The 27774-nt window shown below is 40.3% G+C and overlaps 1 protein-coding gene across 1 annotated transcript in view; it reads right to left on the bottom strand.

Moving 5' to 3' along the window:
• The window catches only part of PTPRO (protein tyrosine phosphatase receptor type O), a gene marked incomplete at its 5' end in the record, with an annotated part of 122979 nt that overhangs the window by 19985 nt on the left and 75220 nt on the right, over positions 1 to 27774 (bottom strand). The window contains 13 exons of the mRNA XM_079304093.1: positions 684 to 804; positions 1723 to 1855; positions 3247 to 3386; positions 5733 to 5853; positions 8133 to 8284; positions 13260 to 13371; positions 15747 to 15940; positions 17913 to 18033; positions 20211 to 20410; positions 22978 to 23139; positions 23520 to 23942; positions 25507 to 25659; positions 27421 to 27579. Coding sequence (XP_079160219.1) covers positions 684 to 804; positions 1723 to 1855; positions 3247 to 3386; positions 5733 to 5853; positions 8133 to 8284; positions 13260 to 13371; positions 15747 to 15940; positions 17913 to 18033; positions 20211 to 20410; positions 22978 to 23139; positions 23520 to 23942; positions 25507 to 25659; positions 27421 to 27579 — 2191 coding nt within the window. The remainder of the gene's footprint in view (positions 1 to 683; positions 805 to 1722; positions 1856 to 3246; positions 3387 to 5732; positions 5854 to 8132; positions 8285 to 13259; positions 13372 to 15746; positions 15941 to 17912; positions 18034 to 20210; positions 20411 to 22977; positions 23140 to 23519; positions 23943 to 25506; positions 25660 to 27420; positions 27580 to 27774) is intronic.

The following is a 27774-nucleotide window of genomic DNA, read 5'->3' as shown; positions in this document are numbered from 1 at the left end:
TTAAAGGACAAAGATTCTGTGGCACCTTCAAAACCAGCAGGTAAACCAATTATCTAGGATTTGAGAAAACTTCCACAGTCACACAGGCTATAATAGTCCACATTAAAGTGAACTATGGCAGGTAATATTGCCTAGAAAAGGGAATTGAATTTCAAAATTCAGCTACAAATGATTGGGGCAGTCTGGTAAATGGTGAGAGAGAGACTCTAGAAAATATTATCTGCTGGTTACTGAGGAGGTAGGACTGACACCAAAGAAGGCTTCAAGCAGCAAAACTTTATTGTTCATTCCACTAGGGATGAGGCTTGGCCACAGACCCAATCCTAATCACCACATCTGGCAAAATCTCCTGTTCCAAACCACATCAGAGGCTGGCAAAGAGCCTTGGTGTCCTGCTCATGCCCATTTGCCTCAGATCCCAAATATCCTCAATGCTCCTGACACAACCCTGTGATTGCACTTGTGGGCTCAATCCTGCAAAGCTCCAAATAACACAAAAGTTAAGTCAGTCAGAGAGTAAAAGTGGACAGAAGGAGCAAAACAACAGCAGCAAAACATCTCCTGGACATCCTGTTCACAAGCACCTCAATAAGCTCCCACACACAAAAGCAATCTCAGCTGACACTGTTGGCAAGATGTCTGAATATTTTTTTTGCTTGTAATCAGCATAAATCTGGGCTTACCTGGCCATTTGTAGGTGTTTTCTCCTGAGCACAACAAGAGTGACCAGCAGCAGTCCAATGAGGAGGATGCTGAGGATGGCCAGCACAGAGATTACCACCACATTGGGGTTCATCTCTGTCACTGCACACACAGAAAGAGACTCTCAGTTATTCACTTCAGAAGCACTGACATTTTTGCTTTGCTTTGTTTTTCTCTCAGTTTTGATAATGCTAATTTAAAAAAAAATTATCTCAAAGAGCCTAGAGTGTTAGAGAAAAAAAGTACCACAAGAGATAAAGGGAGAGTTTGAGTAGCTGTTGCTCTTAGAAAATTTCCTTGGGGAAATGCCTTCACTCTGGCCTTTTTGCTAAACTTTAACATGTTCTGATTTATTATGTTTTTTCTTTCTAGCTGGCATTTATAACACAAGGGTAAGGTAGTGCAAGATACAGATATTCATCATCATCTATGTCTCCAAAGCACATTTCCACTCTGAAGCTGTTCTTCAACAATAATCAATGTTTTTTTCTGCTGCAGAAGCAAAATAATAAGCTGGGGCTTTGCGATATACTGGGTTGAAATTGTTTAATTACTCTGGAAAATGACACGGCCAGGGTTCCTCCGTCAGGAGCTTTTTTGGCTGTGACTGCTGAAGATCCTACAGAGGCTTTTCTTCCCTCTTGCTTCTTTGCTGAATGCAGAAAACCTTAAAAAACCCTGAATGTGATTTCCCTCTTGTTTGGGCTTGGCTGAGAAAACATTTTCTCCATAAATATCATCAAGCAGCACCCTGATGTTTAGTGTTGACACCACAAATAACACCCTTGATTTCTAAAACCCAGTGCATAACTGAGCCCCTAGTTGGCAATTTTCCCAAGTCAAGTGGGGCCTTTTCCAAGGGCATTCCACAGCTGCTCCCCCATCCCATCCACATCTGGCAGCCTTTCCATGACACCAACAACCCCTGGGGCCAGCAGTACAAAGTGCAGCTTTAGAAAGCAAGGGGAAACAGATGTAGCTGGGTGAGGAAGAGGAGGAGAGCAGGGAAGGGCTGCTTACCCATGGTGGAAACTGCAATGAAAGTGGGGATGCTGGGGCTGTTGTGGCTGAAGGTGGTGACACTGCAGTTGTAGGAAGTGGCAGGGGTCAGGCTGGAAATGGTCACAACATGTGAGGAGACAGTGACAGGTTCCTGCAGACATGGGGGAAAACACACAGGAGTTTGTAAATGCAAGAGCACAAGTCAGTGTTCCACAGGTAAAGTCAGATCTGGTGAGAGAAATCAACACAGCAAAGGTACCTGGAAAAAAAAAAAAAAAAACTAGAGCAAAGTGTTTTGATAATAATTATGATCAAACACCCTACATCTGTTTTTATTTTCTAGCTGGCAGAGACTCTACATAACATATTTATACAATGTGTTAATTATTATTATGTTATTATTATGATCTTTTCCTGATGTTCTTAAAACAGATCTGCTCTGAAATGAAATTTCAAATTCTCTGGTACTTTCCTTGCCTGATCTCACCACTATTTTGAAGTGATGATAATGATTTCTCAACCTTTGCTGTTCAGCATGAAAAAGCAGGAATCTAGAAGTGCAATCCAAACTATCCAAAAGATTAAAGTGCATGTAAGCATTTCCTTTTCCTTTAGTCATTGTCTGTCTCAATTTAAAAAGAATATTAAATAATTCAGACAGGTCTTCCACTGGATTGAAGAGTGTGCAAGTCTTTTGTGGTAATCAGTGGTTTAAGTAGGTAATTTCTCACTTCTTTCTGAATGATTCCCCATTAGATGTCACAGTGCACATGAGAGAATAATCACTGATCAGAGTGATTCATTACACCATCAGCTAAAGCACAAAGCAAACCTCACATGTTGCACAGCACTGAATGTCAAGGAATTAAAACCACCACTGCTCTCTATTTTTCACTGAACAGAATTACTTGTTTAAATACTATATATTTAAATTGGCCACTGAACCAACTTAAATATATTTAAATATCTATTTAAATAATACATATTGAAATATATGGCACTGTACCTGACTGGACAGAGAGAAAATGAGGTTCATATGTGAGGCTCAGGAGAGGGGTCTTGAAGAAAATACCCTGAGATAAAATGCATGAGGGGCAGCCACATTTACACAAATGCACTCTTGGAATAGCAAGGAAACTCCTACTGAACTTCAGTTAACAGATCTCAAAACCAGGAATAAATTCTTCCAGAAATAATTAGATACTGTATCAGAAACCTGAAGGCATCTATATATGTCTATTTTCCCCATTCCTTAGGAAGCTACCTGACCATTTTTCCCTTCTTGCCCATTGGCATTCCCTTAGTTTTGTGGCCTGTTAGTTTTTGCACAGTTATCAGAGTCATTTCCACATGCAGCCAATTCCACTGACACTGCTGGATGCACAAAGTTTATCTCCAACTAATAATCTCCTTAATAACAGCTCAACCTTAATATTGCAAAACAATGAAAATATTTTAGTATTTGAAGCGCAGCTTTAGTAGTTTAACTTTTAAAAGTTTGATTCTGTGAGGAAGACTGGGCTCCAAAGAAGAGACACATACCTGGAGTTTTGTTTCCTGGCCAGATCCAGCCTGCTGGCAGTAGACTTCAAAGAAATCAGCTACTCCTTCTTCCACCCACAGCAGAGTCACAGAGGTCTGAGTCTTGTTGACAGCAAACAGTGATTTTGGAGGGGCTGGTTCTGGTGTAAGAGAAAAATCTCCTTTCATTAAGTTTATCTTTGCATTTCCAGACAACTGAGAAAAATGAAGAAACTGAAAGCAAAGCCTGATGCCCTTGTAGCTTTCATTTCCTTCAGATAAAATCTACCAATGTAAACCCTCTCATGATGACAAACTACCACTGCAAAATGGGAAGATGATGAAGTGTGCTGGTTTTTCTTCTCTATTTAAACCCTTCTCTATTTGGACAGATGGATAAATACTTCACTTCCCTTTTCAGCAGATCCCTTATTTGAGGATGACCAGTGGATTCTATTAATAGAGCAATGCTAGCAGGAACTCTTTCAGAGAAGATCACTGTCCCCCTGTTAGCAACACATTTGGCTTGAGAAGATTTTTCTTCACAAGGCCTGCCCAGGAGAAAATAAAGCAGCAGCTTTCCAAAAACAAAGGCTTTCCACACCTCAGCCCACCTGGGCTCTTCTGCTTTGCTTTCAGAGATTGTAAAATTTGGGTTGTACATTTCTGAGTTGTTCTGCACAGCTTTCCTTATTCAGTAGATGTTTAATTAAAGCTGTATTTCTCAAACAATGACCCGATTTTGGGATTCTGACACAGTGCATACACTGGATAATGCACCAGAACATTCTGGGTTGATTTTTTTTTTTTTTCCTTTCACAAATAATTTGTAATCCTCATTCTGTGAGATGCTGTCACACAAACCTCAGCTCAAGGGACTTGCTCAAGTAGTCATAGACATTCTGGAGACACATCTGATCCTGAAACAACCAGATCTGTGTTCTGGGGTTGGAGTCTGCCCAAGTCATATTGGCATTATGGAAAGGGTTGGGCAGGGAATGAGGCACATTCACGTGTGTCACGGGGCTTGCAGTGCACAAATTGTCTCAGTGCCACACAGCAAAGTGTCCCTCTCCCATAATTACACACATATATCTGCTCTTGGACTCAGAAACACATCCTACCTCTCATTCCAGGTACAAAAAAAAAAAAAAAAAAAGTCTCAATTAAAATATGAGTTTTGCATTTGGGCATCTTCCCCAGCAAATGGCTTGATTTTTCTGCAGGTGGAAAGCTGCCAGGATGAAGCAAACATCGTGGAGGGAAGAACATTTGGCAGGAATGCTGAAGTGACTGCCAAGTGCTGAGTTGTCTGTCACTTAGAGTCAGTTTCCACTACTGCTAATTACAACTCCCATTGCTCCCCTCAGAAACACAGAGAAGAGAAAACCTCTGGCAAAATAACCCCACTTTTGTCTATTCAAAGTTCAAACATCACAAAGGAAACCAAAAATTAAACTCAATCCAATAAAAAACCCCACACCCAATTGTCTAGAAGGGATTCATTGGAATGGAATTAATTCCACCTTCTCTTTGTTGTCACTGAAGGGCAAAATACCCATCCAAGTTCAATAATACATAATAAAAGAACAGGAACAACTGTGCTGAAGGGTGTACAACATGAATAAGGCTTGTGGGCCTGTCTGAAAGATAAAGCTGGCTGGTGTTTTGAAATATCACCCTAAAATATTTGGACAATGGTAGCAGGGGGTAACACTCACTCCCCAATATTCACCCACTCGATCTCTGGAACAAGAGCTCAAAAACTCCACATACAGCCAGAAGAGAACTAGAATTTCTTAAGGTATGATGGTGCAGTGTCCAGTCTCCCTCCCAAGAAAGGTATTAGATAGAAAGTTATATTTCAAACTCTTCTACTAAGAATCAAGCTCTTGAGTTTTCTTATGTTTCTATGAGAATATTGCACAACTTTCTCTTAAAATGAAGCTGGGTTCCACATTCACAAATCCAACATTTTTTATAAAGAGTGCTATCATTAATTTGTGTTTAAGGGTAAGTTTTTGGTGTTGAAAGACTTTGCAGAAGTCCAGGGAAGAGAGAAGGGGAGACAGGAAAACAGACCAAGTGGCAGAAAAATATAGAAATGGGCTTGTCAGAAACAGAAAGATGGAAAAGAAGGTTCTGCTTTTTACTGAAAAGTTCATCTGTGAAGCCTGAGTTGCCATTCTCAAAACCTAGATGTGTTCAAGACATTAGGCAAGCAACTGTGAATTTGACTAGTTCTCTCAGCAAGGCACTAAATGATTTCTACTGGCAGTCAAATTTTGCCACTCTTGCTCCTTTTGAGCAAAACCATTTTAGGAGAGTAGCTTCACACACAGGAATGAGACAATCTTCCCAGCAAGGTGAGGTGAAAATTACAACTTTGCAAAAGAAATGGGCTCACCGGTAAATAACTGAAATAAGGAAGGTGCTGCATCTGCTGACAGGGTTACTTTGCAGTCAAAGGAGTGGGATGAGTCAATAATTTATGAACAAGCACTTACCCAGTTTCACAAGCTGGGGCATGGAAGTATTGCTGCCTCTTTCAGTACAAGCAGTCACTGAAAGGTTGTAAATGTCCCCTGGAGGCAAACTCAGCACTGCAGTCATCACAGAGCGTGTCACCTGAAAAATCAAGAGACACCAGCTGAAACACGGCACAAACATGCAACTGCCTCACAAAATTAACCTGGGCACCCAAAATACTGCAGAGAAAGTCCTGTGCATCACAGTCTTCTGTGTGCTGCAGACTTGTGTCATCAACCAGCTCCCTATTAATACCAGCCACAAAACCAGAGGAGCACAATGCAAAACAGAGGACAATATTAGGCTGCATTTTCTATGAAAATTTAAGGAAAAAAGAAGTTCTCCCTCACACCACTGACAGTATCTAGATTACTCAAGTTGTGTAAAATTCTAAAAAAGCCATGGGCTTGAGTCTATTGCAATTTTAGAGGAATTTAAATCAGAAGAGCACACAAGCCATGTGTAGGCAAGCCTTTGTATATCCTACAGACCTGAAAATTAAATCCATCTGGGCAAGTCTAACACCTCTTGGAGACCTGTTGACTTGACAATAGATCTCTACTTCAATCATCTGCAAGTTTAAAACCAGATCCAAACTGAGCTGAGTCTCAAAAAAACTGAGAATAACTTTTTCCTTTTATTTTAGGGTAATATTCCCATTTCTCCAGAGTCATGGAGAAGGATGCAGAACTCAGAACACACTGTTTTCAGAGCACTTCTGGAATATCTATAAAGGGCCCATTCAGCAATTTCATGCTGGTTTCCATAGTCAGTTCTCAGGCTGAAGCTTTCAGGTGCAAGAGAAATTGATGGTTCTAAAAAAAGACCAATAGGGCTTTGCACATAATGCTCATCAATTCTCTAAAAACTACCAACTTCTGTGAAGTCTTGGGAAATATACTAGGAGGAGGAAAAAAAAGTCAGCATCATCTGGCAGTGTTACCTATTTATTTCAAAAATGCCACAAGAAAAACAACCGTATTAATAATAATAAATCTCAATAAAAATGAGTCTCAATAAAATCATAGGATGATATTACAATATAGTATGAGTTTTAAAGGAAACAGTTTCTGAATGTGACTAACAGAGCTTGGGAGAACAGGTACCCCCTGATGCCTGCAAGCATGGACCCATAGTTATCCATATGAACAGAAGAATAAAAGTTAGCTATAAATAGGTAGAGTTTTGCAGGATTTTCCTAGAGACTACCCTCTTGTCTTCCAAGGAATAGAAAGTTAAACATTTGTAAAGACATCCCTAAAGCTTTAAAGTTTTATTTATAGGTATACTAGATTGGACATACCCTATACTTCTCATCTTTTGTTTAATCTAAAATTACATATTCAATTTTGGCTTTAATTTATTTAAATTTTCCTATTAAGTGTTTATTTTGTATTTATTTAATCTACAATTTTCATATTCGGTGAAGTTGGATGGTCAAAAATCAGATTTTTCCTGAAAGAATAATGAGCTTACAGAAAACATGACTTTTTGTAGGAAGAAAAGAGAGGGAAAAGTGAATTTTTTTTTGAAATCCAATTGAGATTTTATTTGTAGGACTAAAATTAAAATCTAGTTTTCTTCCTTGTTTGAAGTAAGGATCCAAAAGTTTCTGCTGCTCAGAAAGATTATCAGTCCTCCTAATCATATAATTAGATCCATATTGCAACAAGCTGCAGATGGGCCACAAGGAATCCAATGAAAGCCTGGATGTCCCACACAAATCCAAATGAAAATTGGTGATCAATTTTTACTTCTGCTGGAAATACACTTCCAGTTTTCCAAATGTTCAAGAGAATGCACCAAGAGCAAACCTTAACATCTAGCAAGTTTCCTAAGTTCACAGTCTGGGTGAAATGCTGAACCCATCAATTAGTGGAACTTGTGTTCAAACATGAAATGAAGAAAACAAAATTTATGAGGATAAAGACAGAAAACAGGAAGCTTGAAAAAACTAAAAAAACTCAGCCAGTACTTTACTCTTTTTATTAATAAATAAAAATGGAAAACACCATACCTGTATATAATATTCTTTATGTTTTACTGTCTGAAACTAAGAAGTTTTTAAGCTCTTTTTAAATTATGTAAATGATCAACCTTCAGTGGATCTCTACAGAAACACTTTTTCCATACTTTTTCTGCTTTGAGAGGTCAGGTTTTTGGAAGTGCTTGCTGACACTGGGAAATAACTTCTGCTGGCTTCTACCAAGCTTGCTGGAACTTAGTTAACCAAGTTATCAGAGCTGTCAAAGTTTTTGAGAGTAGTCAACTCAGAAAAACAAACCAACCAAACAAAAAACCCACCTAAAAAAGAAAAGAAAAAAAAAAAAAAAAGTCTAAAGAAATGAATACCACCCACCTTCCACACTGATACTTACACTCTTCTTGATTTTTTTCTTTCCTTCTGCAACAACCATCCAGTGCAGCATCCTGGAATGAGAAAGGTCAGGACCACCCCCTCCATAGGTCCAGGTGACATACAAAAGGTGGTTGTAATATTCTACAGAGGTAATTTTGGGTGCCACTGGTGCTGAAGAAAAAAGGCAAGTGTGTTACAGACAGGGTCTAACAGAGCTGATTAGCAAATCCAGAGAAAAACTTCTGCCAAAGGATGCTGCTGTCATGAGAATATCACAAAGCTAGCAGGAAAGGATATTTAAAAGCCACTGCAAACCATAGTTTAACCTGGGAGATAATCAGAAGAAAAATACACTTCTTCTTGAAATCTTTCAGTTAAAAAAAAATCAGGGCAGATAAATTCAAATTCAAATAAAAACCTCAGATGTTGCTTCACTCTGTTTCTGAACTGTAAAGAAATGATAAATTGTTACTTTGGCAGGTTTTCCATAGGGAAAAAAATATTTTTTCACTGAGCTTGCACCTTTCTAGGAGGAAAAGTCCAAACCCTGCAGATTTTCCAAAGAACAACTTTTGCATGAGAAGTTATGACCACCTTTGTTGCCAGTGTGGAAGGGAGGAAAAAAGAATCTATCATCAGAACCTACTCAGCCTGTTAGGAGGGTTTTTTCTTCTGGAGCTGCCAGCAAGTCCTTGGCTCTCTGCAGCCCATGAAACACATCACTCATGTTGGAAAAGACCTTTAAGACTGAGACCAGTTGTTAAGCCAGCACTGCCATGTGCAGCACCAAACCATGTTCCTTCCAACACCCCCAGGCACTGGGACACAGCCACCTTCCCTAGCTGCCTCTCTCATCAGCTGTGACCTACAGAAAAAACAGCAAACTGCAGAATAACCTGTTTCCTCCCAAAATTGGTGTTTAAGAGGAGTATTCCCTCTGGGAGGTGCCTCTCCATTAACTGTGGAGGGAGCACAGCTGGCCAGCTCACCTGGATTGCCTGATTCAAAGCTGCAGGACCCCAAAGAATTAAATTAATAGTGAGTGGAGATCCAAAAGTGAAAAAATCAGTGGTCAGTGAAGATCTCAACCCCCTCCCAAGGAGATATGAGTAGGATAACCTGGATACAACAAGGGAAGGGAAGAATCTCTGTGCTTGGCTGATTCTGGAGGAGCACAGCAGGGAAAATGTGTGAACTGCCTGTCCCTCCCCTGCACAAACCCTGCTGTGTGCAGTGTGTTGGTGCTGAGCCTGGATGCCAGCACTGCTGTGACAGGGAATTCCAGGCAGGGAAGGCAGGATGGAGCTCGGGTCTCTTGGAAGGGACCACAAGATGTCACTGCTGCTTTCACAAAGGCTCCTTCAACTCTGGCATTGAGATGCTTGTTAGGGAGCAGATTTGCTGAAGTAATTGCTGAGGAAGGCAGCAAATGCAATGCACAGACAATTTAGAGCCATGTAGAAATATTTAGTAAGACTATTCTCCCAAATTAATATTGAAAATGTCCTTTTATGCTGTTGAGGAGAAGCAACCTGATTTAGTGCAAAATCCTTAAAGCGGAGTTTCTTTTAATTTTTCAACTTCCCAGTCCATCCCTGTGCGTGGCTTGTGTATTCCTTGCAGTTTAAGGCTGTGACTGAGTGAATCTCATACACAAATAATTTCCCCCTGCACTTTATGGTGTGATTTTATGGCAGTGAATGTCCAGGAGATGCCAAATGAGACCAAGGGCCAGAGCTGGTGTGACCCACTGTCCTAGGACAAGGTTTTGGGGAGCACAGAGAGACTGTGGGATGTCACCCTGCTGCTGACCCAGTCCAAATCAAAGCTGGAAGAAGAACAGCACATATGGTGGCAGTCATCAGCCCCAAATCTGTCCTTCTCACCCCTTCTGCTTCTCCAAAGAGAAAAGCATCCTCATTGTACAAAGCAGATGCTGGTGGTCTAAAGAGCCTTTGCTCATGGTTATTTTAAATCCAGCTGTTTACAGCAGGTGGCAATAAAAACCCATTAGTCACCACAGCAACACTGGCAGCACCACAATCTCTCCCTGAGTAAAACAACAGCATGAAACTGCTGCTGCAGGAGCTGAGAGAACCAATGCTGCTCCTGCTGAGTCTCTTGGATCCCCCAAATCTCTCCCATGCTCCTGGGGACATCTCATCATTCCAAGTGCTGCAGTTCAGGGCAGCCCCAGCCTTGCTCCAGCCTCCACAGGAACAGTGGGAGCCTGCACTAGGAAATGTCTCCTCTGAGCTTTCTGCAAGCTGCATCCTCTAACTCCCAGCTCATCCTTTCACTCTGTTTTTGAAACTCAAGCTGATGCTCCAGGTGTGGAGGTTGGCACTCCAGTTACACACAGAAGAACTGACAGATGGTGTACTATAAGCCTACAAAACCTCCACTCCAGTTTCTTTTTTTAAATTTAGGACTTTTGGGTGGGCTTTTTTTTTTTTTTTTTTTTTTTTTTTGTTTAATTCTTGGCAACCTGTGCAGGGGAGCTGGCATTGTTCAAAATTATGCAGAAAGGGAGCAAGTGCTCCATAAAACCATCTGCTGCCTCTCTGGGAGGAGAGAGGCTGAGAAAGAACTCTTGGTCCCCTGATAACTTAAAGCTGTGAAAAGGGACAAACACCCCAAACCTGCAGACATGACAAAGCCACAAGCCTCACAAGTCAGCCTGACTGCAGTTCCTGGGTAAAGCTGAAGAGATTGCAGGTAATAAGGCAATCAGAGGACTGGAGTGCATTTAATGCTCACAATCAGTGCTGGCTATCTATTGATAAGTGCAATTTGACCAAATCAGCTTTCTTTGTTAGGATTCTTCACTTAAAATCACAGTGTGATTTTAATACCTATACCTAATTCAGCACTTTTCACAATACCCTAAAAGTAAAAGCAGTTGATGAACCATGCAGGTAACATGACAACAGGCAGAGCAGAGCAGGATTTGGACTGAGCTTTGAAAAATTGCCCCAGTGCTGGGCCTGCTCAAACAAAGTGAATTTCAAAGTGTCAGGGGTGAAGTTGAGTCTGTTGGGAAATAGCATGCAGACAAGAAATGATACATTCTGTTAGGAGCCATAAAATAGAAGTAAATCAACACAGACCTGCAGTGTGATGATGCAGGAGATGCAATCATCTAGATGCAAACACAGAAGACCTTTGAATAGGGAGCTGATTGTGCCTATACAGGAGTATTTAGGAGGCTGGTATTACACTTTTGGTTTTTAGGTACTTTGGTAAAGACAGTAAAAATTAGAGAGGCAGAGTAGGGAAAAAAACTAATATGGGAAAACACCTAAAAGTGAGAGCACCTGAGGAGTTCAATGGAAGCAATATATTAACAGGAAAAAAAAAAACCAAACTAAATTCTGTAGAGAGAAAAAAAAAGGCTTGGTATCTCTTCAATCAGTAAGATAAAAGTGCAACAAATATTTTGGACTGGATATGAAAACCAGAAAAATTCAGATCAGAACACAGGGTTTAAACCCTTGAGAATAAGAGAAATTTACCATTGATACAACATTCCAGTGGGATATTTTAACTAAAGACCAGATCACCTTTTCTTAGAGAGGTTTTGCCAATCACAAATGGATGATATTTAGAGGTTCATCCATCTGTGATTTTGTCTGCAGCTGCTAGTTATGAAGTTGATCCATTTTTCATTTTTTCAGTGGCAGTTTTTCCTGTCATCATACAGAAATCCAGGTTGGTACTAACGACAGATTATATTTTAGAAAACCCTTAATCTCCCTCATTTCAGGAACAGGTTTCTGGAGATACAATACTGAAGTGAGTATCCCACTGGAACATTTCCACTCTAAAATCCTGTACCTGGTACCCAAATCATTTGGAAAAGACATTTTTTCCCTCATACAACAACCAACCAGCTGGAAAATTGCTTCCTTACAGTGCTACAGAAAAGCTGATTGATGCCAAAGGACAACAAATATCCCTGGAGACCCTTCAGGAGGCTTTTCTGATACACTGGAAAGGTGCCAGAATCTGTCAGCAGAGTATCCTGGCATCAGGTGTCTCAGCATGGGAGGGTTTCTGTTGGCTTCAGTGGAGCCACAACTTTAACTCTGATGAATTTTCTGTCCTGGCTCTCTGGGGCACAGGCTCTGTATAAATCATTCAAATGGGTCTTATTCAGACAATTTTTCAGGTACATTCCCCAGCTCTCACCAAACAAAGTCAGGGACTAGGTAGTGTCTGCCTTGGAGTGACTGGCTGGGACATCATACCCTGATTTTCCTTGTAATTTGATTCCTACAGATGGAAGAGAAGAGCAAGTCATACTTCACTGAGTCTCACAGTAAAACTGAATTATTTAGTGCCTTCAATCACCTAAACCTCAGCAAGGTGAATTAAACAGCAACACTTAAAAGCAAAATGATTCACTGGAGAATTGACTTTGGGCTAACCATCCTGGATGCTGGGAACACATGGCAAGGTGCTAACAGGACCTCTTTTTTTTTCAGGCTGCTCTCTCTATGGCTGATCTGTTGGAAATATTTAAGATTCAAATCCAAAGGTTTTGCCAAGAGATGCCAGGGTGTGTTAAATCCATGGCTGGTCCCAAGTGGAGGAGGGAAATCCATGTGGTTTTATGAGCTCACTCATCTCAGTGCTGCACATGTCCTGCTCTGACCTGGGGATTACTGGGAGGGTCATAAAGGAGGGAAAATCACTTGGAAATACTGCAGATAAATGAAAAAGTGTTTCATAATATTAAGAAACCCAAGAATTCAGGTTTACTTATTTACCTATTAACTCTTCCACGTGTCAAATGAATGGTGAGCAGGAGCACTGGCCCTCACTGGAGCCATGCACTCAATTGATGGAAGACTGCAACAGAGCAATCAAACACTGTGCTTGGCACAGGAAAATATTATTTATATGTTCACTTAAAGCAGTCCTCAGAGACTTAAAAATAGAATAATGGAAAACCACACCGAAACCAAACTGAACAAACAAACAAAAAAAGAAAACCCCACCACTTAGCTGATAAATATTAAATATAAACATATTTAGTAAATAATATAGTTATTTAATATAAACAACTTGCAACTATCTGTGGGTAAACCACAGCACCCAGGTCAGATTTCCTCAGTGCTTCTGAGTGTTTTCTGAGGGTTACCTGTGATGAAGCTGACAGTGGAGCTGTCACAGCAGCTCAGCTCTGGGTCCCCCCAGGTCACCATGGTCACCCTAAAATTGTAATACCAAGCAGGTAGCAGGTTGGCTATTCTCTGCAAAGAGACAAAACACAAAGAGCAGCTCAGGAGAGAACTCAGCAGCACGAGACAGGACTTGTGTATTCTTGTATTTATAACCCTGGAGCCCACACTCAATTTTCTGAGCTCCCCATTCCTTCCTTCAGTGGAAATCTCTGAAATTTGGCCTTTCAATGGGTTAAAAAGTCTGTGCAAGGGGAGCAAACACAGTTGTGATGGTTCTGCTGCTCATCCACATGCAGCTGGTGGCAGGTTCTGCCCACCATGGGACTCCCAAAGGATTTCCAGGGTGGGAAGAACCATTCACACAGAGCAACCTTCCACCACAATTCCACTGTGATGAAGGCAAAATATTTAACTGGAAAATATAGATTGATTAAATGGGGTTTGAGGATAAATGAGAAGCAATGTTTTTGTCTCAAATATTGTCACTTTAAAAGACTTTTTTTTCCAATTTTCCAAGGGTATTTCATTTTCTACTACCATTTATTATAAATGGAATAGGAATGAAACATAAATGACTTATGAGACATAAATTATATATGTAAATATAAATGAGATATAAATGAAGTATAAAAAGCAATATGTTTTATATTATAATATGGAATGTAATATTTAAGTTAAAAATTCTAATTCTTCCACTGCTAGCACAGAAGATTTAAGATATTGATGTTTAAATAAAAAGCCTTTTTTAAAAAATTCAAAATAAAAGCAAATTGAAAATAATTAACAACTTCAACAATGTAGAAATTGCTATTTTTTCAGATCTCTGTTGTCTGCAGTAGCTTTTTTTATCCAGGTACTACAAGGCAATGCAAATAGAGGTGGTCTAATCTGTTCATGTCATGATTTTTGGAAGAAGTTGTATCCACATTGACACCAAAACCTTGAAGATGCTTGGACTTCTGATGTGGCCCTGGTGTCATACTGAAAATACCAACATCACTTGGACAATTTTCAATTAAGTTGCAGAACACAAAATGGATGATGCAAACTAAACAGAGTAAAAGAACAAATGCAGTTCCAAAGGTTCCTATCAAATGTTAACCCTCCAGGAAATAAAACTTGATTATTTCATGCTGTTGGAGACATTGACTTTTGATTCTTCTCGTTGTTTTTGTCATAACACACCACCCAGAGGATCACAGGGAGAAGTGGGATTCTGGAGAACCCCAACAAAAGTTCACCAGTCCCTACCTGCACATCAGATGCCACAGCAGAAGAACAGGGAAACATTCTTTTCCTAGTTCAGGATTAATCTTTAAAATTATCCTTGAAGAAATGCTCACTTTAGCTGAGATACAGCACTGTTGAACTTCAGATTGAAACCCAGACACAGGAATTCCAACTTCCCTGAGCAGGATTTGCAGCACTAAGGGACAACATCATCTCCTTTTCTAATGAACCACATTAACTCTGCATGACAGCCTGGATGCCTTAGATCACTCAGCTATTAATCTATTTGTGCTGAGTCATGATTACAAGATATTAATTACCAGTTTGGTAAGTTATTTTTTTGTTTTTAATTCCCCTGGAGATTTATGTGCTCAATTTATAGTCACATACCCAATTACAATAAAGTTGCTGGAGCCAAAATGACTCCACAAATGGCATTATGCAAATCAATTACAGTAAATCACTGTGGCTCTCACCAGCAGCAGAAGTTATTGCTATCTTTTTTTGCATACTCACAACTTCCTGAACAACTAATTTCAGCTGGAATTGCTTTCTGTCTCATACTACAGCAAAGTCTGAATAAAATCTTTACACCTTCTCCAGCAAATAATGGAAAAGAGGAGGAAAATTTCACTCTATATCTGCAAAGACACCTGTGAATATCCAAGTGAGTGTGATCTTATAGAGACCAGTGTTCACCTAGTTAAAACCCTGGCCTAAGATTTTGTAGCTTCAGAAACATGAAGACTTTTTTTCACAAAAACCACAGCTAAGCCTTCCACATGGCACTCTGTGAGACCAGCCTGCAAGCCCCAAATCCATACTATCAATATTAATTATGTAGATAAGCCTTTGGACTACACCCCCTGAGGAGATGATGGAACTTTTAAAGCCTCGACTGACAAACTGACCCACAAAGTGAATCTGCCTCTGGACTTGCTGAAAAAAAAAAAAAAAAACAAAACAAAAAAAAAGATAAAAAAAGAGGCTAATCTCCTGTCTCATTGCTCTGCTTAAAATTGAGCATGGTTCAGCTGGCAGTGCCTTCCTTTAGAATAGAAAATGCCTCCAGCACCCTTGGCTATTTTCTCTGCTTTGCTGGGGAAAAAAGTGCCAGGCTTAAAGGCATATATACATATTCATATTTGTGGGGAAAAGGCTGGGAAAAGAAGTGCCAGAGGCACAGAAAAGCAAGGCAGGAATGGTCACCTTACCACAGAGGCAGTCAAGGAGACACTTGCTGCTATCTCATAGTAGGTTGTCCACTCCGAGGTCATGGTTGATGGGTTGAAGTAAAACATTTCTACCACATATTTCCTGAACACCCCCAGGAAAGGTCTGTTCCAGCTCAGAACCACAGCAGTAGGTCCCAAAGGGTAAAGTGTCAGATCCTTTATTCCAGTAGGCACTACAAAGCAGAAATCATGGTTAGTAGCATGCATGTGTTATCAGCTGCACTTTATTTTGAAATTATAATTTTTCTTTAATCAAGCTCTACCTTTTTCTGTTTCTTTCACTGCTTTAATCCCCAGGAACTTCCTGGGCACAAACAGTTGAAAACCAATTTGTCAAGCGTTTGTTCCCCAGTTTAAAACTTCTTTTTCAGCAGTGGCTACAGACCAGTGAGTGTTGGCTGCTTAGCTTGAGATAAAGTACACAGCTTGCTTTCTCATAAACTTTGAAAATCAGGACACTTAGGAGATATTTCAAGGTGCTCAAAAACAAAACCATCAAAAGCCAGAGCACTGTGAGAAAGGAAAGTTTTCATCTCTAGCCCTCCTTCCCTGGGGAACCCAGAGGTTCTGTCATGTATTGCTATTCTTGCCTCGCAGATGGTGACACTGAGAAAGAGTCAAATGATTTGAAGAATGTCACTTAAGGGTCAACTTTTGCAACCTGTATGGTCTGGAAACCAATTATTCTTCATGATTTCACTGAGGCTACTTAAAAAAAGACTTGGAGCTAACATTTGTCAGGGTTGCAGAGCCCCAGCTATTGCACCAGGTCAGAACCCAGATTACTTCAGCCCATGTTAGAACATGTTAGCCTTTATGATTACCTTATAAATCATTTCCCACGCCTTGGATTTGTTTTCTTTAAGCTGCTAAAACTCACCCTGTGCAAATGAGCCTCAGGATAAATGTGGGAAGCATGGGATATTTTTTTAAAGTGCATTTTACTTTATTTGAGTTTCATTCATCATTAGCTACCACTGGTAAGTTCACAGAACAATTTGGTTTTCAGTTCTATTATTTTAATATCATATTCAATAAACTGTCATGAAATGAAAACTCATACAACTGTTATTTTACTGCATAAAACCAGCCCTTTTATAACAAGAAAGTTATGAGATGTTCTATTTAGAAACTGAATGCTGTTTTCAGTTTTGTAAGAAAAAATGGTTGTAAGGTTTCTGTAATGATTTATGGTTGTAAGGCCATAAAAAAGTGGAAAAAATGAAGGAACTTATCTACTGTGGGTACACATGATTTTGCTTTCACAAATAAAAGTAGAATTTTTCAGATTTTTGAATTACAGTGAGAAAGAAGATCAAAGTGTTTGTAAAAAGTGTCCAATGACAGAAATTTTAGCATTTACAATATATAAATATTTACTTACTAATTTTCCCTTTTCCTGAAATATAACATACTTTAGAAATTTTTATTCAGAGCAAATTTATGAAAATATATAAGAAGAGTAATTAGAATGAAAAGGATTTCACCATAATCACTAGGCCACATACTGGCTTTGATTTAAGGATTGAATTCGTAACAGGACAACATTTTTTTTCTGTTTCACTTTCTTGCCTACATCACAGAGAGGAAGCAGAAATGAAAATACTGCAGATCTCCAGCTTTCAGCCACCTGCTGTCCACTGAGCAGGCTTTTTGTCAAAAGGAGAAGCTGGGTGACACAGGTTGGATATTTCTCTGCAAATGTAACTCTGTACACTGAATTTCTTTTTTTTTTCCCTCTCTCTCATAAATAAATTTTGTTTAAGTGGTAATCTTAACAAAATAAATGACACTGAAATGAAAAGTTACTGAATTCTGTCCTAAATGACCCTTTATAGGTACCTGGTAGAATCCTAATTTAGGTATGGGGGCAGCAGCTCTGCCTGGACATAAAACAACAATATGTCTGGTGGACATAAAACACCATCCTTGGAAATGTTAGTGCTGGTCTCAGAGGGCTCTTCTCCTTTTCAAATCCCAAAGCAGAGAACACTGAGATCCACTTTTAACTCGAGAGAATCAAGGCATAATCTTGACCTAATGAACATACTACAGGACCTAATGAACATACTGCACATTAAAAAAAAAAAAAAAAAAGCCCTAAAACCAAATAAATGCATTGCAATCAGTAGGTTCAGGTGTTACCAATGGCAAATGTGACAGGATCAGAAGGAGGTCCAACCAATGGTCCTTTCCTTAGGTAAACCACAACTTGGTACTGGGCACCAGGAACAAGATTTTCAATGAGGCTGCTGCTTGAATTCACCTAGGAGGAGAGGAATTCATCAGAGAGGAAGCATTTACTTCATTCATAAGAGGATATTGAGAATGTACTTGAATGGCTCCAGTTACAAAAGGCACAAATCCAAACACATTGGCATCAGCAGCAAGAACTTCATTAAACCCCACGTGGCAAAACTATGGAAGGGGTCAGGACTGAGTTCACAAATGACCTGACTCAGAGAATTTCACTTACCTGGCTGCATAAGGTCAGCTACATCACTGCAAACCCAGTCTCTCCTCCTGTCAAAGTTTATTAAAATATTCAGGCTACATTATTCATTTTCAGGTGCTGTTATTCAGGCTGGAGGATTTAGACCATGTGTTTTCTCCATTAGAGCCTGAGGCTTTCCATCCCTCATTGATGCAGGTCTGTGAGCTGAAGGCAGAGTTTTGGGGAAGCATTTTGGGAGTGACTCCACAGTGAAATCAGAGAGGAAATATTCTCTGTCACCTCCCTCCACAGCACTACAAACTGTAACTAAGGGGCATTGGATGTTTTCTTTTCAGTTTGAAAATATCACTGTTAAAAATTTCTGCTGTGCCACACCAGGTGTCAGTCAGAGCTGGAGGCAGAATTCCTGACCAAGGGATTCCTGGTCTGATACAACAGGAAGAGGCTCATCTCCTGAAGACTCCACAAGCAGCAAATGCAGAACAGCTTTGAGGAAAAGCCTTCACACACCCTTTTCTGGAGCTGCAGGCTGGTATTTCCTGCTAATATTTTCTTCACAACCTTCCCAAAGTCTGTATCACAGCCACCTCTGCACTGATGGTCTGTTCCAATGCACATGAATGCACCAGTGCCAAGCACAGATTTAGAGAGGAACAGAATTTGTTTCTACCAGCTGCTCTGAAAACCTACATCACTTTTGAATCACCATGTTAGAAAGGGATAGAACTCTGCACTGAATTTGGCTCTTTTCAGCTCATCATGGAGAAGCCAAACCAACAGCTATTAACAATTCCAGCTATAGTAAATTAATAAATTTGATATAAATATATGTAATGACAGAAAAAACCAAATAACTGCATTTAGACCATTCAACCTACTTGCAGTAAATACAGATTTACTTTCACTGATATCTTGTTTTATTCACAGATTAACTTTAGGCACTCTTTTTTGAGTTTGTAGATGAATCCTATAGTATTTAAGGAAATCATAAACGTGTAGGTTTGTGATTCGTGTTTATAATCACCAACTGTGCTTTGCTTGCTATTTAAATGACAGCACTTCTAAGAAATATAAGTAACAGTAAGATAACAATAAGATAACAAGCTGATTCTGAAAAGCAATTCTCAAATTGGTATGACAAGACACTTCCAAGCATTTAAGTTCACAGCCCTTCTTGAACAAAAACTCAGAATTTCTACAGAGATTAATTTTAAAAGGCATTCTAAGGGTCACAAATTCTCTGTATTAATTAACTGGCAGGGCTGACATGAAGTTGAAGATGATTTACAGGAGTGCCAGCAGTCCCCTCCACTCCCATGGGTGGCCCTCAGAAAAAGGCTGTACCAGTATCTAGGGGAGGTTACTGAGATCTGGGCTAAAATATTTCTAATTTAAGCTATGTGCACTGACCTATCATAGGCACAGAGTCTGATGTGGGGTTATTAAAGGTTCCATTCAACCCTGACTCATTAAGGGTTTCAAACAACAGAGGTCTGCCAAGTTTTGGGGTTCAGGACTCTTGATTATAAACACATCCCATAAACTAAAGGACTTGTCCATACAAATCCCAAGTTGTCTGAATTGTTATTTGTTTCCTAATGATGACACATTTTTCTATGGATGAAAAGAAAAGCTCCTGATCATCTCAAAACTTGCAGAAGTTTTACAGTCAGGTTCTGTACTCAAATGTGAGATAGCCAAGCAATAATTTGTCTGCTTTGATAATAACAATGCAGGTGAGCACAAATGCATTGCAGCAGGTGCCTAGGTGAAGCCACAGCAGAAATATGATGTTAACAATCCTGAGGTGCACTGGCCATTGTCATTCCTGGCTGCTGGGCTCTCCCCTCCACCCTTTGGCAGTCCTGTCCCTCCCTTTGGAGTGCAGCTGCCACTGCCCTCTGCAGCCTGAGAGAGCCCTGGGGCACAAGGAATCTAAAAGACTGATTTTTCACTGGACTGGAAAATGCTCCAGCTTCTCTCCTTACCTCAGTGCAGTAGTGTTTTTCAAGCCTTTGGCTCTCCTTTTGCTTCTGGCAGGTGAGGGAGAGCACAGACACGATGGTGCTGTTGCCACTGCTGTCCTGAGATGCTGTCCAGGATGTCAGGGCAGTGGTGGAGCTCAGCACTGTCACAGTCACATGCTGGGGCTTCTCAGTGAGCTCCTCTATCCACTCCCCCGTGGGGCCTGGGACATGCCAAAAGCACAGGTGAGAAACCCACTCCATCCAACTGAGGCACATTGGTTAAAACACCCTTTTAACAGGGAATTATTCAGGGCTGGTGTCCATCCCCACAGCCCTGAGGCAGCAGAGGTGGCAGCCCCTGGAATCACCCAGGACAGGAGAAAATTCAGATTGCAGCATTCTCTGCTGCTTACCAAAAACCACCCAGCAGGATGAGATTTGCTCCAAGGGAATGCTTGAAAGCACTGGCAGCTAATAGTGTACAGATCATTGACCAATATTAAAGGATAAGCACACAGAATTTTTTGTCTCTCCTCATGCTAAAACACCCTCAAGGGCACCACAGCCTCAAAGCATGAAAATCAAGTTCACACAGAGAAGAATCTCATCCTTCATCAGACTTTTTGGAGCACTTCGTGGAGAACACAGCTTTAAATATGGATAAAAAAGCAGTTTGGAAAATAACTTCAGCTAGACTTGGTCAAAATTGTATATTTCATTAAAATAGCCTGTTTTTCTTTTAAGCAGTATTTGTGACCTCTCTCCCCTTGACATTCTTCCTCCTTGCAACTCTAATGCTAATTTACATTTACTGATAAAATAAAACAAATGCCAGAGCAAGAATGCCTACAAGATTTGACTGGTATCCAGATGTGACAAAAATATGTAACCTAAACCAATAATTTGACAGGATAATTCACCAGCCAAGCATTACAAGGAAAAAATAAGACTGACACTGTGGAAAAAAATCTATTCACAGCCTCAGACGCACATCCTGGCAGGTAAAAAAGAGGAATTTGATCATTAGATTATTCTCTGCAGACAGAGGATGTACATGTAGCTCTCACCATTCAGAAACTGTTTCAGATTGGCATTAAGAGAGCAGAGATACCTTATGTCATGACCTAGAGTTGTAGTGCCCACACCAAAAAAAAGCTTACTTGATCAGATTCAGAAAGGGAATGGAAAAGCAATTTCTACTTAAGAGTATTTGTTCATATCTCCAATTTGGCATTCTACCAGAAATACATATAAAATCTATCTAAAATACTTCCATTGGACAGAATAAATAAGACAATTGCCAAGAGCTCTCATTTTGCTCTAAAAGCCTGACTGACAAAACCCAAAAAACCAAAGGTTCTTATGTGTTACATGCAAAATTAAAATATTGTTGCCTGCCTGTAACACCTCAGTATTTTATCCACAATGAGATTAAGGTTCATCCTTAATCTGGACATCCACACCCCTATATTTTGGATTAACATGTCCTCATTTCTCTCAGATCCACATTTAGCACACTTCATGGAAAACTCTGCATTAAGTACTGCTTAATGCAAATAAAATATGTTTCACCTTGCAAAATGGAACATTTGCTACTGATAACAATGCTACATATACCTTTATCTACTTTAATGCTTATCATATAATGAAACTGTCTAACTATTCCTAAAGAAAAACAGAAGATCAGTGAAATTACAACAGCAGAGACCCTCTCTCTCAGTGCTGCTTTCTGAATGTTTTCCAATTATTGTTTCTTTCAACTATAAAGTTATTAAAAATGGGAGCACTAGGGAAATTGATACACACAGTTCAGCATTATGATTAGTTCAAATGCTACAAATACTTAGTATTTGTAAATGTTGTGAGCTACTAAAGGCACAATTTTTATTCATAACATACTGAAGTACTTGACTACATTTCCTTTTAATATGATTTTTTTTCTGCCAGCTTTGGTTACATGTATTTGGTTACAAGTATTCATGGTTTGGGAAGGCATTATCTTTCCACATGCAAAACTGTGCATTGCTGCAAGTATTTCCCTGTCTCACTCTATGGACATTCTGTAGGGTATATCTATTTCCTTTTGCAGAAAAAGGTCCAAAGGTGACCACAGCCATTAGAGGGATAATGATCTGAATTCACCAACACCTGTCTCACTTGCTGATCTCATTGCCAGTCATGGTATTAGTTTACACAGTAGTGTATTACTACTTTGTCTTTTATTAAATCTCCAGTTAAGAAACTCTGGGATTCTACAGGGAAATAATAAATTACTTTTTCTCCTTTGAATTTAGCAGGCTAAACCACTTCATCTACTGTAATTGGCTCTGTGTACTCTCAGAGACCATGCAATTTCAGAGTTCAGTGTTTAATTGTGCAATTCCCACACTCTCAGCCTGTGCTGCCCTTCATCCCTCACACAGCACATACTCCAGGAGTAAGGAAGTTAAACATTGCCAAGGCTCTCTGTAACCACCAAATTAATTCTTGGAATTAAATCCTCACTGTGAGAGATGCAAAAGGGAAACTCATTCCACTTCTGAGCACTGACTCCATCACATCATTTACTCTCAGTTTTTAAGACTGCCAGGATGGCACAGCAAAACCCATCCAGCCAGGTTGCAATGTATTAACCTATTTGCACTGTATTTCCTTCTCTGGCACAGGGAATTCCAGAAGACCAGACCCTTGTGATTCATCAACAGATGCCAAAAATGCCACAGCAGTCATATTGTACATTGCAGCTGTGTTGGTTGGGGAGAAAAGATGAGTTTGATGAGATACTTACTGATGTAAAAGCTGAGTGTTTTTGCTGATTGACTTCCTCGAACTTCACAAGAGCCAGAGGAGCTAAATGTTGTTACAGACAACTTGTATTTTCCTGGTTCTTTCAGTTCAGCAACAAATTTGTGAGTGTCCTCACTCACTGTCAAAGATTCTGTGGAGTTCTCTAAATTGAGGGGGAAAAGAGAATAGATTAATTGAAATTTGAAAGAGAATTATTGACATCAGAAATGCTAATCTTGTTTCAACTGTGAGATTGAGTTGTATCTAAAAGGACTGCATTCAAACAGTGTGGTAAAGCAGTATAAATCTTGTTTAATGGAAGATAACTGCAAGGAGTAAACAACAGAATAAACTGTAGTTTAGTCCTCCTCCTTTTTTTTTTAATATTCTGCCCAGCCAGAAGTAGATGCTGCTCAATTCAAAAACTCCTCAAGAAACACATGGGATCTAACAAAGCCCTCTGAAGCACAATAGATAATCAACAATTTGTAGAGGAGACACCCACCAAAAGAAGGATGAGAAGGGCACAAGGCTCTGCTTTACCTTCCCTTTCAATATTGATGTGGAAGCCATCAAAGGCAGTGGGGGGCTTTGGGGGCAGCCAGGTGAGCACCATCTGCACAGGAAGGAAGGGAGGGGGCTGTGCTGTGGCTCTGCTGGCATCACTGCCCCCATAATCACTGGGAACTGCATTGATAAACTCCTCTTCCCCCTCAGCTGCACTGGACCACCAGGGTGGCTGAGAGGTGGTTTCAGACTCGGTGCTGTTGGGGGGCTCATCCAGCCAGGCTGCAGATGTGTTTGCTGCTGGCATTTCAGCCAGGCTCTCAGCAGGGTGGCTGGCTTTCCTCATGATTTCTTGGGGTCCCATGAAGGATTCTTCTGCGAAATTCCCGCTGTGCTCTTCCCAGTTGTTTCTGTTGACTGGTAGAATCTGAACAGAAATGTTTCGAGGTGGGTAAGGAACTAAAAGAGAAGCAAGGGATAGTCTTTAGATAGGTGTGCTCTGTGCACCTTTAAATGTATTAATTCCCCAGACAAATACCATTCTTCCAGGGACTGAAATAACTTGCTCTTTCTAAGATCCTCCCTTGTCTCACATATACATATACCATATATCCCCCCACTGTAGTGGGATCAAGAAGAATATAAATTCACAGCATAATCACACTTGAAGACTTCCAGGAAGTAAAGTAGATGTGAAGTCATAGTAAATGTAACTTCAGTGCTGTTATAACAGCAAGGCTACTCTAGTGTGAATTTTTAACAGTGGATGTACATTTATTTTATTGTGTCTTCCAGGAAGATCTCAATCATGGAAAAAAGCCCCATGAAGAAATGAATTGAAATACACATGCAAAACTAAGATATGGCATAGCTCATATTAAAAAAAAAAATAACCTTCATGTTGCTGTAGGGCTTTTCATTTGCTTTTAGCAGCCACCTTTTCACAAGCATTAAACATCAGTTTAAATTTTAATATTTCTGAAAGCTTGATCTTAAGATGTGGGTCTCCACAAGACAAGATTCTGGCACGCAAAGAAGTTACCTCAGCTGATGCCAGGAGGTGAACACACAGCATTTTGTCTGTCTCACTGTAATTGCTTGTCTGCCTCTTACAGACTCTAAGTGTGAGTAGCCTCTGCAAATAATTTTGCCTGGCACCATTTAAGCTGGCACTTAACAGCACACTAATTTCTTCCCATCCCAGCCACAGACACTAATGGAAAACCAGACTCTACATTCTCATTGCAGTTCATGTAGAAAATGAGGGATGGGAGAGCAGCAGGAAAAGAAATAAAAAGATATCCTGCTGGTTATGGTTCAATATCTCAACAGCTATATTTAGGATCTTCAGAACAGAACTCAGCTGGCTTAGTTCTGTCCAAGGCAATAGACCAACATCAGTGTATTCATCTGAAGATTTGGCCTTTTGATTTCATCACTGGTACATCTCACTTTGGACCCTGATAAATGTCTGTGGTCCAAGAGATTAACAAACAAGTTTTGGGCACCGTCCCAGGACCAAATTAAATTAGTTCTGGACCCTGAACAAATGCAATTTCCAGCTTTTGCAACATTGCTGTCTTGGAAATTAAAAGTTCATGCTTCAGGGCACAAAGTGGCCGCCAAGTTGAGCAGCTATGACATTCTTCTGGTGATGGAAAAGTGCACAGGGAGGAAGGTCCTCTGGAGCAGCTCTGCTATGATTCACTGCCCAAGGAGACAGACCAACAGAGACTGATCAATAGTCTGCTCACTGCAGCTATTCCTGTGGCTTTAAAGTTAATTCCTAGCACAAGGCCCAGGATATCTCATGTGAAGCACAAGTTAATTTCTAAGCAGCAAGGTTTATAACAGATACACTCACCCAAATTTCCCTTCTGTTTGTGTACATGAGCCTTTGGAACAGCCACAGCATCCTCCTCCCACACAGACCCTGCTCTCTGTGGGATCAACCCCTCCCCACAGCAGCAAGAAAAGCAGCAATACAGACTTGGAAGAAATGGTGTGTAAGAATTTTCTTTACCTGTTCTGTGCTGTTTGGGCTCATGCTGGACCCCACTGTATTCCACAAGAGTGCTCTTGTTGAAGGTTGCCTCTGATACCAACTGAAATGTGATGTTACTGTAGCATATGCCTGGCAGCCAGTGATTGAAAACTGTTTTACCTTTGAAGAAATCTGCAGAGGGTTTTAAGAGAAAAGAAGAAAGGGAAAAAAGAGGATAAATGCATCAAATGTTCACTTTCTGATAATGTGACTGCACATGGTGAATGGGCAACGTTTTAGATGTTTAAACATTTTTCAACCTGCTCTGAGACATGAAATTGTAATAATTCAGTTTGCCAGCACTTTTCCTGGCTGTCAAAACCATTTTGCTTTTCACCAGAAAAAAGAATGACAAAAAAAAAAACAAAAAAACAAAAAAAAAAAAACCAGAAACAAAAAACCCAAAATAAGACCAGCACAAAAGACATGAGCTGCTTTTCACTGGCAAGGGAACTGAACCTGGCAAGCTGCTCCACATGGCACAGAATATCTCAAAGAGCATCTGACAGCTCCTGCAGACCTTTAGCTGCTGCACGCAAAACCTCTTTGGTTTTTGCTGACTGAGGCTCAGTGTCTGTGGGAGAGGTTCAAAGCAGCCCCTGCCTGCACAGGAGCAGTGCCCAGGGCTCAGCTCCTGCCCTGCACACAGGAGGGCTCAGGGGAACCTGCTCAGGGCAGTCTGGCCGTGGGAGGAGTGTGCAAGCTGATCTCCTAATTTAGGCTGACTCTCTTATTTATCAGCCTTACAGCCCCCAGAACCATCATTAGCTCTAGAAGAGGAAAATTACTGCTGGTCTCCCTTTTGTTCTCTGCAAAGAGGTCACCTATATTTGCTGCTAGGATCCAGATTTACCCATCCTAACTTCAGGCAATTTACAGCATTGAAGCTGGGATTTCTAGCCCCACTTTGTATTGAAGCAAAGAGATTCCCAAATTCTCTGAAAATTCTGGAGGTGTGTATCTCCCTCTGCTGACTTTTAAGAGTTTCTAGTGGCCAGTCTTCTATACTAGGATCCTGAATTCAGTGCCTAAAATTCAATTCAGCACCTACTGGACTGCCCAAAGGCATTTTGCTGACACTGTAGGATGTTAAGCTGTTAGAATTTCAGGGTCCACAGGGCATGTGGGTGCCTTCCTCACCTCTTAGGGTTCTTTCCATAGGACAGTTATTATCCCATTTATATCTCTGAGACAGATACTCTGCTTCCTGCACAGTGTCCTGACATATAAATCTATACTGCAGGGCAGAAGTTGTAAACAAATAAATGAAAGGGTTCAGTTATGAACAAATCAAAAAAGAAAGGAGAATTTGCTCCTGTTTAGATCATTCAGGATGTTAGGTTGGCTGTTTGCTTAGGCTGACTGTCTAGACTGCTAGATTGATTGTCCTTGATTAGATTACTTAAAGAACATTGAAATTTCTATTATGCAGCAGGTTTTATTAGCTTAGGGACAGCTGTGAATGCTGCATTAATGTGCTGTACAGCCTAGCACCATGTCACTGCATGGTGATACAGAACCACCAGGTCTGATCCTGTGCCAGCAGTCTGGATTATTGAATGGGTTTCCCTCCTCTGGGACATCCCAGAGCTTTCCCATCAGCTACAGACCAAAGAGGAAGCCTTGCCCAGAGGGAAGAGCCTGGGAGATTTTGTATTGCTTTGAACTGACACAGAAGCACCAGTGGCTGGGGGTGCCTTCCCAGGCTGATTTCAGACTGAACACAAAAATCCAGACCACCAAGCCTTCCTCTAAAATAGAAAAGAAAGGGAACATCACTAGAACTAGGATTCCAGCAATCTATTCCACTATCTATTCCACCATCTAATTCCACTGTTTAAAATGTTTCCAGCAGAGCTAGTATTACATTTTGGTGAAACAATTTCCTCCTACCTTTGTAGAGCATTGTTCTGTAGTCCTTGCCTTCCCAATAGCTTATATTTACCCTGGTGAAAACATTGTATTTCTCTGGGTACTGAATTTCAAACAACACTCCTGTTTCTGGAGATGGTTTGTAATCATAGATAGAAACATTGCTCACAGGAAGTGGTTCTGATGGATATACAAACAAAAGGGGGAAAAAAGAGAGAAAAGGCAGATTAATAGGCAAACAAAGTTCTTTGCACATATATAATACCAATGAAAATAAATCCTTTTGTAAGTATGGCACAGACACTCTTAAATCTACCAGGTGATATTTGGGGCTTCACTGAGGTGTGGGGCAAAGCTACCTGGGACATTGTCATA

The sequence above is a fragment of the Erithacus rubecula genome (genome assembly GCF_903797595.1).
Source record: "Erithacus rubecula genome assembly, chromosome: 4".
In the NCBI taxonomy this organism is placed as follows: domain Eukaryota; kingdom Metazoa; phylum Chordata; class Aves; order Passeriformes; family Muscicapidae; genus Erithacus; species Erithacus rubecula.
Note: the sequence above shows the minus strand (reverse complement) of the source record. Positions and strands in the feature narration are given on the sequence as shown.